At 30.6% G+C, this 13,736-nt stretch overlaps 1 protein-coding gene across 1 annotated transcript in view; it reads right to left on the bottom strand.

The window, feature by feature from the left end:
* The window catches only part of LOC100571622 (tyrosine-protein phosphatase Lar), a gene marked incomplete at its 3' end in the record, with an annotated part of 139,785 nt that overhangs the window by 68,357 nt on the left and 57,692 nt on the right, over positions 1-13,736 (bottom strand). The window contains exons 4-5 of the mRNA XM_029490981.1: positions 3,523-3,564; positions 110-415 (exon numbers count right to left, since the gene is read on the bottom strand). Coding sequence (XP_029346841.1) covers positions 110-415; positions 3,523-3,564 — 348 coding nt within the window. The remainder of the gene's footprint in view (positions 1-109; positions 416-3,522; positions 3,565-13,736) is intronic.

Genomic DNA, 13,736 nt, shown 5'->3' with positions numbered 1-13,736 from the left:
TCCTGTAAGGGACAACGAACGTTTGTGATACCGACTTCACTTAATATTTTGATCCGCAAAACCAATCAATGTAACTACTCATATTAGTGAAATAGATATTTTCACTCACCATCGTACACTTCTAGCTTGGCATTCGCGCTGACTGCGTCGCCCACGCCGTTCTCAGCGAAACACTCGTAGACAGCGTTGTCCCGGGGCGCCCGGGTCGGCTCAATGCGCAACACCGAGCCAGTCTCGCTGTCGCCAACCACCTTGTCAACAATCTCGTACCTGCTCAGCGACGTCGACACCTTTTTCAAATTCTTCCGCCAGTAGATGGTCGGTCGAGGGTCACCGCGCGCGCCACAGTAGAAAGACGCCACGCCGTTGCTCTTCGCCTGCTGCGGTCTCGGCTTCACTGTCAGCGAGGGAGGCTCTGCGGACACGGAAAAGAAAATGGATGAATAAAATAAATTTACAGGCGCGATGAATAGAAATTTTCTGTTCGACGCACGAGATGATGCCTATTAAAATTTCCAAACTCACGGCGGTTTCTTCGTATGACTATTATGCGTAAACATACTATTTTTAGGTGCAGTTACTAGAATTACATATTTTTTATGTTCGCTGCACCTTGTGATATATAATATTATTACTATGCACAACCAATGCCATATCAAACGGATTTTATAATAGACCAAATTTGATTTTACTTTTATACTTGTATACTGCTTGGATGTTTAAGACATATTTTTAATAGGTATACAATTTATATTGCATATACCATATTTTGCATATTTCATATTATATTTACTATTGGCAATTCGTTAAATTATTTAATAAGTTAAATTATAAATTGTAAATTTTTTTATTCTCTAATTATAAATTCTTAATCATTTACACTTAGTGATGTAAATTTTCATGAAAATGTTATAATTTATCATATTAATTTCTTATCAAATAAATCTTTTGATATTATATAGTTGTAGTATGTTTAATCTTCATAATTATATTTTAAAATATGTACTTTTATTACTATTTACCCATTTTAATATAATGTTGGTATTATTCTAATGAACATAATAGGTATACTAAATTCAAAATACAAATCATTAAATATATATAATATATATCTATATCAATATATAATATTTAGCTCGGTAATAAATGTGCGTTTTTATATTTTATTAAAAATATTGTATTTTTACTTCAGTATAAATTATGAGTGTATAATCGTTTTGTTACAATTATCGATTTTCAATTTTTAACAGGGGTAATTTATTGTTTGAGTCACTTCCTCAATTTTATCCAAATTCTATTTTTTTTTATTACAAGTGTTTTGGTTGACTCTGACGTTATACTTATTACAATTTAAAAAAAAATTAAACAGTAATTTTATAAAGTATTTTAAAACTTTATTTAAACTTAAAAATTAATTAATTTAAGAAAAGTATAAAAAAAAAATTTTTCAAAATTTTCAAGTTTTCAAAGAAAGTTGAAAATTTTCAGAAATTTTCAATTAAACATTTTCAAGCTTACATCTCTATTTACACTACATTAATACTTAAACAATTGTTTAATGAGTAAAAATTAAAAATATTTTATAAAAATGTTATACCAGTATATTGTTACACTGTTCTTATATTTTAATTTATTTTAATTAAATAACTGATTATATTAGTATATTTTGATATATTTTGATATTCATCTCTATATTATATAAGTACTTACTTGCTTTGTTAAAATACTAAAAATGATAAATAAATATAAATGTAAAATACTTAAAGGAATCTAATAATTTTATTATTGAATTTTATAATAAAACCTGATTTAAAATAAAAATAATAGATTTTAAATGTTAATTGTTCATAATGTAGATTTATTATAATTAAATTGGTGTATTATTTTTATATTTAAGAAATTCTTAAATTATTTTTAAATAAAATTATTAATGCATATACTCCAGTCTCTACTTAAAGATATGCATTTACTATAGGCCACCTGTACGCGTATAATACCTATGGGTTTGGTTAGGTAGTCGCGTGCAATTACAAACGTTTGTCTTTCTGTCACGAATGTCGGCAAAAATGAAATTCCGATTTAATGCGTTTTATAGTATTCGGTTGCCTTCACAAATACGTTGCAGCATAATACTTCCTTGATTACTCTCGTGACACGATCTACGTTTATTGAATTAAGAAATATACCAAAAAGTGAATTACATAATAATGGTTTAAATCAATAAAAATAGTTATTTACATTTCGAACAAACATAATATCTGTGTCAAGACGATTTACTGTTTTAACACGATGCAACTCATTTCTCTCCTCCAATGGCTTTAAATTATTTGTTGTTCATTAAAGCAAGTATAACAAATTTAACTATATATATTATTAAATAATGTGAACATAGTTTTCCGTAATTTTAAAAATACGAGGATTATGTGTTTATATGCATGGAGATTTACTTTGTCAAACATTTAACAAACAAAACTTATTGGATATATGTAATTCGACCAAATAATACGTTTTTAAATTTTTTCTTTTTTATATATACTGCGTTTATATAAAATATTATGGCTGGAAACGTTGGTAATTTCAAACGATGAATTCTAAATATAAAAATATAAAGGCCACAGGAAATATATACATATTACAAAGACCTAAATTAAATAATTGTAATACAATGAAAACTATTTTGAACAAGTTTTAACAAGACTTAGCCGGGATATTCTAAAACTACGAACCTTTGAGATTCAAAAACTTTTCATGTTGTCCCTCATTTACTGAAATCCGTGAAAGCCGTACGTATGATAATCTTTACCGTAACGGCATAACAAATTTGGATTCATATTAAACCATTTTACGTGACATAGGGCATCTAAGCTATATAATAACTCCCTTTTTTTATTTTTTAATCCAAGTCATTTTAAAACAATGAAGCCTTCTGTGGTCTAACAGTGTTTTAAAAATGGACCCCCCTCCCCCCCAAAAAAAAAGGACCAGCCACGGAATGACATTTCGGACATTCAAGGCATCTGCGAAATAGTTTAAACATTCATCCTCCGTATTTTTTCAACTTGCTCGTCCTTAACGGAAGTAAGTATAGTATAGTATAGATATTATATAGTTATACCATCGTAATATTGTTACTATTATTATTATTATTATTATTATTATTATTATTATTATTATTATTATTATTATTAATATTAATATTATTACTGTATCCTTGGTTACAAAAAGTTCGAATTTTTGATACTTCTCTAAACAAACTTCTTTGGGTCACTTAAGCTATATATCTCTAGCTGACATACACGAAACAGCATAAATTCGTTAGATAACTTTTTTCTCTTTTTAACCTTTGGATTATTCATAGTAGTTTTTTTTTTACTAAAACAGTAGAAATGAATTCAAGACTTTTGACTTGATACTTTTTTTCTATCTCAGTGCGACATGAATATTTATGTTTGAAATATTTCACGTTTTTTTCCTTGTGTTGACAAATAACAAAGGTTATTTATTGCAGTATAATATACTTACGTGTCAAGTATTGGATAAATGGAAATGCGGAGAAGTTGGCGCCTGTAAACATTAGGAATACCACGTGCAATATCCCCGAACCAACAGAAACCGAAAAATTATCCGACCCAGACTTAGATGCTTTACATTTTTAATACCTTAAGTGTTTACAAGAACCTAGGGTCCTTTAAGGACAGCATGTTTGGCAAAAGAAGCTTTTAAATGTACTTTGTTAAGGTAAAGAGCCCAAAGTACTTTTTTCAATAAAGTATAAACTATATTACGTGGTTTTTAACGTTTGTCTTCTTCAACGAAAAAGATAGGGTTATATTTTTCCGGTCCTCCGACGAGCAGAAAAAAGGTAACTAATTTAAATTGCAAAAATAATTCCCAGATTCGGCAAGTGTATTCTTTATACAGCAGTCTTATTACACTAGGACCCCATGTCTGTTTCCCGACCGCTTGACATCAATCAAAATCCTATTGTCTGTCCCTTTATAAATATTTATACCAACGGTGAAACGGTTATTTTTCACTTTTTCATGAATAAATATATAATTAAAAAAAAAAAAAGAAAACCGAGACGTGTCAGAATTAATTAAAAATAAGAAGTTTCAGTAAAGCAGCGGCAAAATTAATAGTTATTTGGTGTAATAAAGAAACGTTAAGAGCAATCTATCGGAGTCCTGGGACAATATTTCCCGCCCTTGATCGTGTTGTTAAAAATAATAAAGTAAATAAATAATAATAAAACAAAAAGTTGGAACGTAGTTTTGGTAAACCTATCAGTTGCAGGTACATCATAATATTTCTATCGATTTAATACCTAAAACAACACTTAAAAACAAAACAGTGATTATGTATATAAAAAACATTATGAGAAAGTATACAGACGACAGTCCAACAATATATTGACATTTCATAATACTTTTAGGCGTGTTTTCAACAATGAAAACATAAACGTTTTATCGATTTTGTACACACAAACATCATCTAAATTATTTTAAATGCATAACTCCGGTACAGGTTTTGCTATAAAATGCACGGATACATAAATAAATGTATAACATATGTTCTTAATGACTAAATAAATGAATATAAGCTACTTATATTACTTTTGCTTATCTAACGACACATATTCGGGTTTAAATGTTTTGTTCACGTTATATGTTTAAAAACGAATGTCAAGTCATCCTCATAGTATCTATAACAAATTATAATAATAGATACGCATTGATTAATAATCAGCGAATTTTAGTGTATAAACCCCTACGGTTTAATATAATCTATTTTCGTATAAAAATAATGTAGATTGTTTTTCTACAAAATAGCGCATAATATTTCGAAAGTTGTTCGTTATTTTATTATATATACGATTGCGAAACAAGTCCAAAAACGGCTAGGTACTACTTTATAATATGAACCCGACGCAACTGAGATTCAAAAAGATATCTGCTGGCATGCGACATTTGATAGGTACCAACCAAAACGGCGTCAACGATATAAACCCTAAATAGATCAAAAGAACAAACATATAAAACATGTGCGGGCAATGATTAAAAATCAAACAAGGGATTTCCTTTGGAAATTCGACCATTGAGGTGTGTTGTACGACGGTACGGAGGAGGGGACTCGGATATTGGTCCCATGAATATTCTATCGACTTTATTCAAGAAACCTTTTGCTGAGTTTTGATATACCAGTGAGAATTATTTATTTAATATTCTTATATAGACGGCGGACGGTGGTACCAAACTTTACGTATAGGAAAGTAAACCCGTCCATTCAATTATTAATGTGTCATTCCATCCAAGGGCACTACTGTAATTTTCTCTTATTCGATCTCGGTAACAAGCAACAAATTGAAGTCCGCCGCTAGTGTGTAGAATTTTTTTTTGTACTTGCCCTTCGTTATTCGCGTCTTATAAAGGTCTGGGTTTGCTAAAGAATACACTGAATGCCATTATTATCTCTAGTTTAAAGTTCTTAAGTAAAAAAAATAAAAACATGTTTATTTTAATACCAATGTTTAATAGAGAACATTTTAAAAGAGATTTTTAAATGACGTTGTGTGTTTATCTTGCATTCTTAAAAGGAAATAGAAACTCTCAGGCAATTCTCACAAATTCCAGTAATTAAATTATTGACATTTTCTCATCACTCAAATCGATAGCCTATCGTCGAGATTAACATCGACATCTTTTAGAACACATCCACGCACCTGTTGATCGACCGAGTTATGTTCGGAATGATTGTTTGAGGTCGTTAAAATTGAATACAAACATCACTGCAAATATTTGGCGAATTCGCAAAAGTTGGGCAGCATGGAAGTACGCGTTATGATGGTATCTCAAAGTAGAAATTAATATAGCCAAGGGGCCCATATAATAGTCTTAAAAACACAATTCATAAACCGTAAAAGTTTAATCATACCTTATTTTAAAAGTATGTTTGTTCGGATGGTTTTACGTATATGTGCGGATAATAGGTCAATTAATAAGATATTAAAAAATATATAACAGTAATGAACTGCAATTGATTATACTGTAAATGAAATTATGCGATAACTTTATGGACATTTAAATAAATACATGTATGTAAAATATTAAAATAATTGATTGCATCATTCGATTTTGAAAATATAGTTATATAATATGGATACGGTTATTAATTTAAAATAATTTTACAATTGGTACCTAAATTTAATAGTAATGTCGAAAAAATAACATTTCAAATTTTCTATATTTAATAAAATTAATAGTGAACAAATTATCATGATAGAGAAATAAACCCAATTAAGGATAAGTAACATTGGTGACTATTGTAAAATAAATAGGTAAATATAAGATTTTTTTCAAACTAATAATTATATAGGACATAAATAATCATGAAAAAATGAAGGGAAGGTACATTTCAGAAAGTATCAAAATGGATGTATTTTTTTTTTACTTTTTATTCAATCCTTGTCATTCTAGATAACTAGAAAATAACTCTTTTAAGTAATCATTTTTATTTTAAATCTTTTGATATTAGAAAAATTATAATTGATAACCTGGTGATTATTAGAGAATAAAAATGAAATTGATTGATGATACCGGACCGAATAATGGAGAATTAAAAATAACCACTCGTATTTAAACTATTTTTTTTCCCGAATTTAATTTTAACGAAAGTTAATTTAATTGGAATTTTTAAACCTGTCTCATTTTGCTTTTGTATTTTCACCACGATCAAAAAAAAATATATATAAACAAAAAAAAAGACCTCTGTCCAAATCGGAAATCAGACTGACGGCCGTTGGGAACAGTAAAATAATATGACTCACTGGGGTAAAACTAGACGAATTTGAAATAATTAATAACTGTATTTTTTTCTCTCACGTGCAACTGTTCCCCTAAAATATTCTTTATTCCGTACACATTGATAACGAACATGTTACTTGTCAACCATTTGACAGGTAAAATCATAATTGTTTAATTATCCTGATTCGATTTAAATGTCAATTTAGTGAAGAGCAACGAATGCACCATTATTTTTTAGAATTATTGTCATGTGATAAGTGTTAACCCTTTTCATATTCAATTAGGTATAGTTTAAATAAATACAAGGAAACACTGAGAAAGAAAAAACTGGAGAAACTGAACACGTATTGATATTTTGGGTACGATATTTTATTGAAAAATACTCTTTCAATACTACAGCGTATGTGATAATGTATAACAAATAAAATTATCAAAACAGTGAAATATATATGCTTATAGGTTATAAAAATAGAGATAATATATGCAAATAAAAATTATTAGTTATAATTTTATAATAGATTGTTTAGATATTTAATCGGTGATTCAAATGTAAAAAGATTATTTCCTAAAACATGGTTAAAAAAATAAAATGAAAAAATGAAAGAAAAGTTTTGTTTCGTGGAGAATAAATGGTTCGAAAGAGGGTTTTAACTTATAAAAATTATAAAGTTTTTATCCTTGTACAACTAGAAAGCATATAAATTATTAAAACATCACTACACTTTTTGGACGCAATTTTTCAAATATATTTCACTAGAATTTCATTTAAACTCTCTTTAGAAAAAATAATGTAAACAATCATGTTTTTAAAATAAAGTATTCAACGTTTGAAAGTTAAACTCAGTGCATTTTGTTGTCCATTAATAATAAAAGAAAAGCTGGCGACAAATTTAAATTTTGGTCGGTATTTTAATTTCTTCAAATTTAAAAAATAATAATCATCTTATCATCTAATACTTAATAGTCTTAACAATTTAAATTATTATAAATTAGTATTTATTTTTATCTGTTAACTCGGAAAGAAGTATTGCGGACACTTGTCACGTTAAATGTGTGTACCTACATAAAAGAATAAACAAAAGAATGGAACAAATAAATTGTTGTTATCTCTATCTTCTAGAATTTCCGAAAAAAATATGAAAAAAATATGTTTCTAGTCGACAGATTTTCGGCAGGACAGAGTACTTCAATTATCCGAGCTAAAGTCACTGTTGCTGTTGCGTCCCACTATATCACGTACACAGTAAAACACTCCCACCACTATTTGTCTTCACAACTACAACTATACAACTACTACCAATACTTACTACTACTACTACTACTACTACTACTACTACTACTACTACTACTACTACTACTACTGGGCGGGTTTAGTGCGGCACTTAACGTAGTGTCAGCTTGCGAACCACTTTAAAAACGTCCGGTGTAAAACAGCTGTAACCCCCACCCCAACCTAACCACCCACCATACAACCTCTTCGCTGTTGTTGTTTATCATCGGGGGATCGGCCAACCGACTAATTTGTAACGTGCGGGACCAGAGTTTTTTTTTATTCCCTTTCTTTATACTTCTACTTTTTATTTATATATATATAATATATATACAGAAAAACACATACATTGTGTAAGATTTTCTCGACCGGATGCTGGTAAATTACACAGCTAACGGGTTTTTTGCCGCCCCGTCAGCAATACAAAAGCTCCCATAGTCACTTTATCACCTGTAAAAATCTTTAGTGGACTTAACGCGCGCAACACATTTCTTTAGCACGTGTACTTACATATAAATCCATGTATATATATTATACACAACACCTTCAACAGTACACCTATTAAACCGCAATAAAACATGTATCATTATAATATCATGTTTTTAAACATTCGAACAGAAGTTAATACTAATAATTACAATTTAAATTACAATATGTGTATTAATATACAATAAGTAATTAATTTCCCTACTTAATCTAATAACACTTGATTTTCTCGTATTTACTTACGGATGAAATAATTTGACATCGCATCCTCATACAGTATAAAAGAGAAATGATTATTAATTTTGGTTAATTTTATAATTACAAGGTATATCAATAAATAGGTATTGATGACTACTTAAATGATACCAATTATAAATTATGTAAAATATGTTGTTGATCCTTTTTATGAAAATCCAATTAATTATAAGCTAAAATAATCCTTTATTAATTTCATCACTTAATATTAGAATATTTAAGGGCTTTCAATGAAATATAAAGTATCAATTCTTCGATGATAAAGTGCTAAAAATATAAAAATAAAATAATACAATATAATATCTTTATATCCAAAGATTATTACGTTTCACTGAATTACCAAATCTTATTAAAATATTATTTTTTTTCTGAATTTAAAGTTATTTTTATTTTTGAAACATTATAACAATCTATATAAGTAAATTTTCAATACGTAATTTATTTACAATTTATTATAAGTAATGAAGGAAAAGAAAAACTAATAGGTAAAAGGAATTTACGTTGTTGAGAGAACCTGGTGATTTAAAATTATTTTAATGTTTAGGTCACGACACTAACTAATTAGAGATGTCTGGGGATAAATTATCATAATTGTAGAGTTATAGGTTCAATTTTTTTCTGTATACACTATACGCAGTGTACATATAGGTACTACCCAATAAAAGTTGAATATTATACAAATCAGAGTATGGGTGTTCTGTTTTATAAATGCACTTTATAGACTAACCATGAAATACAAAATAGATCAATAAAAATATATCTATCACACGAAGTAAAGCAGAAAAAAAATGTAGGATATATTTCTATTGAATATATTTATTCGACATAAAGGTTTAGAAAAATATGATTATAATAGCAATACCAAATTGTTGAACTTTTATGTCTATTATAATACTTGAAATATATTTTTAAAACATAATTTAACTAAATCAAGAATTTTGTTCTGAAAAAAAATTGAAAACCGGCCAAATTCTCTATAGAAATAACCAATAATTTCGCTAATAGAATATCGTTGTAATATATATTAATTGTGTAGGTACGCGCTGTGGTATACACAACGGATTTGTTCGTTGCAACCGAACATGAATTTTTCAATTTAAAAAAAATAGCGAAATAACGCTGAAGGAGCTCGACGTCAAGTTGGAGATTAAACGTAGAATCAGCATAGAAAACGAAACAGTGAATAAATACGCATATATTCAACTAAAACAATATTGACCTATGTGAATAATTATTCTAATCGACGTCGGTTTTCGACCCATACAAGCATGCACAAAACTCGGGAGAACGAATCGTAACATATAATCATGGTATATATATTATGATACAACAATATGGGAAAACCTCGGTGTTCAAATATTATATACAAATTCCGTGGTAAAAACCGTAACTGTAGGGAGAAGGGGTCGAAACCGAAATAGTATAACGATACGATGTGCTTCTCGTACGCAAATCATTACGCAACGGAAAGTTGTGTACAGAAGTAAAGAATGTTAACTCTAGCAGCGTATAATATAAATGCACCGCATATATATTTTAATATACAAGCACGCGTTGAAGTCATACATCGATGATATAACATAATTATATGGTTGATTTGGGAACGTATAGGAAGTTAAAGAAGAAGCTGAAACGAGTAGAGAAACAGAAAGAATCAAATTTTTCAACATTTCGGGACGCCAATTATTATTACTTCTCTTCTGCGGCCGGTTACGTCATAGCAGATAACAAATCCAAGTCGCGCGAGAACGCTGCGTTATATACAAATTATATATTATCATATACTCGTCGGGAAACTCGACGATCCTTACAACGTATATAATTGTATCATTATCGTCGTCACTGTCGTGCCACACGCGTTATTGTTAATTATTTTCACTTTTCCTCATCACAATTTGCGGACACGACGTTTCCCGGTAAATGTCTATATATAAGCCACGAATTTGCCATGGCAGGAATAATAATAATGATATACCTCACTAACGACTTTATGGGAAACGAGTTCGCGTACGCGAGTAATCGATATAACGAGCGATTGTGATGTAACATCAACTTCGTTTCCGTTTTGTCACTATATAATATATAATACAATATTATAGTCGACACCGTGCAGCAGTGGATGAAGAAGAGTTCGATATATCCGGCCACGCGTGTCGGTGTGCACGTATCCCCCTTTATTATTATTATATTATTACGGTTTTGACGTCGTGAACGAGAGGACGTCGTGAACGAGGGGACCTCGTGTGTATTGGTGCACGCACGCGCCCGCGATTTACGGGTAAGTGCCTTGCATGTGTGGCGGGGTGAGAGGTCGGTACGCTCACGCGAAGGGTGGTCAGGAGGGGGTGTTAGCCATGATGAGTGGGTGGGTAGGTGGACGGGCGGGTGTGTGTGGAGACCAAACTCATCCGGTGGCTGCAGAGTATATATATGGTATATATGACGATGACGAGGGACTGCGATTGCGGCGGGGCGACGGCTAGGCGGAGTGGGCGGCTCGGCGGCGACGATGGGAAAACGGAACTTTTCGCGCTCTACGTAACCGAGAAAAACCCAGGGTATTGTTTAATTGAAAACCCGCGTTAACTTTAATTTACTCTGCCTCCTATCATCATCGCCGCTGTACCAGATCGTCGAGTTACTCTTCTCTTCACTTCACTCTTTTTTTTTCGCCACCACCAACCACCTCGCCAGACTACACCCCCCCCCCCCACCCCGAATCCTTTATATATACGCCACCGCCTCATCATTGCGATGGTGTGTATGTATATATATACACGTTCAGAATAGGCTTCGTCCCCACACAGAAGCGGGTCGGGGTTCTAGTCCAGAAATTAACGCAACTTTCCTACCCTCGGCCGTCCCACCCACTTGTGTACACATCGGTAAACTCCGAAGGGAGAAAAAATACGCGAAAACTTCGTTCCGTAATAAAAGAAAAAGCTACCCTACCACTACCAAAGCCGATGGGATCTATATATAATATGTACTTCGTACGATCTGAAAGTAATCTATATATATTACATATATATAAAGTATATACACACATACACAATGATATATCGAATGGAGTTTCGTTGTTCTGCCACAGCGACACTATCACCGTCTGTACTACCACCAATGCAGACGCGGACGTTAATCAAAACACAACGTTTGTAGAGTTTTGGTCTCTGACGTAATGACAACAATCAATGGAGTCTATATATAAGGATGTAGCAAATAGAAACTACAATTCAACGATAATTGAGCATTTGTTTTGTTAAATAATATAAAGTATATACTATTAGCGCTCTAGAAAAAGTTCGACATTAAGTATTAAACATAAAATCTTTTTGGAAAAACTCATACTTGCCGTTAAATTTATTTTTAAAAATATAAATTGCGTTTTTAATATAAAATTAAACAATTTATATTAATATTCAACGTCAGACACAATTAATGCAGTATACATCACATTAAATTAGGTACATACAACCGCAGTTTAAACTTAAGTCTGCGTACCAATTTTGTTCATAACGAAATAAAATTAATACAATACGATAGGTATATAGAAACAACTTGAAGGGGGTGCTATAATCCACAAGATAAAGTTTGTTTTTAAAACGAACTCAAAACTAAGACTTGGACTTATAAATCTTTTCACGGGTTCTCTTAACTGTTGACACGGAATAGATGTATAACGAAAATCATTAAATTACAAGACATTTCAACTAAAATTCTCGTTTTAAATAATATTTAATATTCAGGCCGATCGACCATCAACCGAGAACCACTATATTAAAACATTTAGTTAAATTCTAAGCCAGTAATAATTGTGGTAGCTAATAAAATATTACTAGCCAGATTATTCAATATACATTTGTTGATGGTTAAATTTATTTAGAATGTACTAACGTGTTCGCATATAAATTATAATGTATTGGATTTATACAATAGGTACATAATAATATAATATATTATTTTATGCATCACAATCAAACAGAATCCTGAAAACACACCGTGATGTACAGTTATTCCACCAAGGAAACAAGAAAAAACGCTGGTCAGTTTTATCGAATCGAAACCCTTGAATTAATTGGCAAATGCAAAATATTATTCAGTAGATCTGACTTATTTAAAACTTTGAAAACCAGCCGCGGTCTGGACATATAAGTATATAACACAGATTAGTTTAAGGTAACGTACTATACTCTATTAACTATTCAGAAATGAAAAAACTTAAGACATAAAAATCATAATACAATAAAATTTGGCAACTAGATCAAGTGTTAATTAGCCTATAAGATACAAGTTTAGTAAATTTATAAAATTAAAAATGTTTTCGTAGGTATACATATACTCGGTAATTTCTTTCAGGATTTCAGAAAGAACACTCATTATTTTAAAATATATTTAGATACATATACTCCGGCCCACGAGAGTCCAAACGTAAACCACGCATTGATATAGTAATACGTGACATCTGTTTTCTCCCACCATGATGCCATTCACATTATTCGGCAAAGTGACGATAAGCAGCGACGGACGCGTTTTTACGTATGGACTCTCGTGGGCCAGAGTATAGATATCAGAATACGCATGTTCATTTGATTAAATTATAAAAAGATCATTTTATATGGTTATGGTTTGTTTAATTTTTTACTTTTTATAATGACTACATTTTTATTTCATATCTAGAAGTAGAATATTTTTAAGAGTAGGTAATTTGAATGTCAATATACAAAAAGGTGGGTAAGTGGATGTCGCTCTGCTGTACAGTAGGTTAGAAGTGGGTCACTGTATAATGGGATGGTATTAAATTTGAATTCAATGATATAATATCACTGTATAAGAAAAACGATTCTGAGCGGAGACGGTATATCAGTCTATGTATTAGAACATAAATATACTTATCTATGGTATTAAAAAAAAATTGACCTATA

This window comes from Acyrthosiphon pisum, chromosome A2 (genome assembly GCF_005508785.2).
Source record: "Acyrthosiphon pisum isolate AL4f chromosome A2, pea_aphid_22Mar2018_4r6ur, whole genome shotgun sequence".
NCBI lineage: Eukaryota > Metazoa > Arthropoda > Insecta > Hemiptera > Aphididae > Acyrthosiphon > Acyrthosiphon pisum.
The sequence above is the reverse complement of the archived record's forward strand: the minus strand, read 5'-3'. Positions and strand labels throughout refer to the sequence as shown.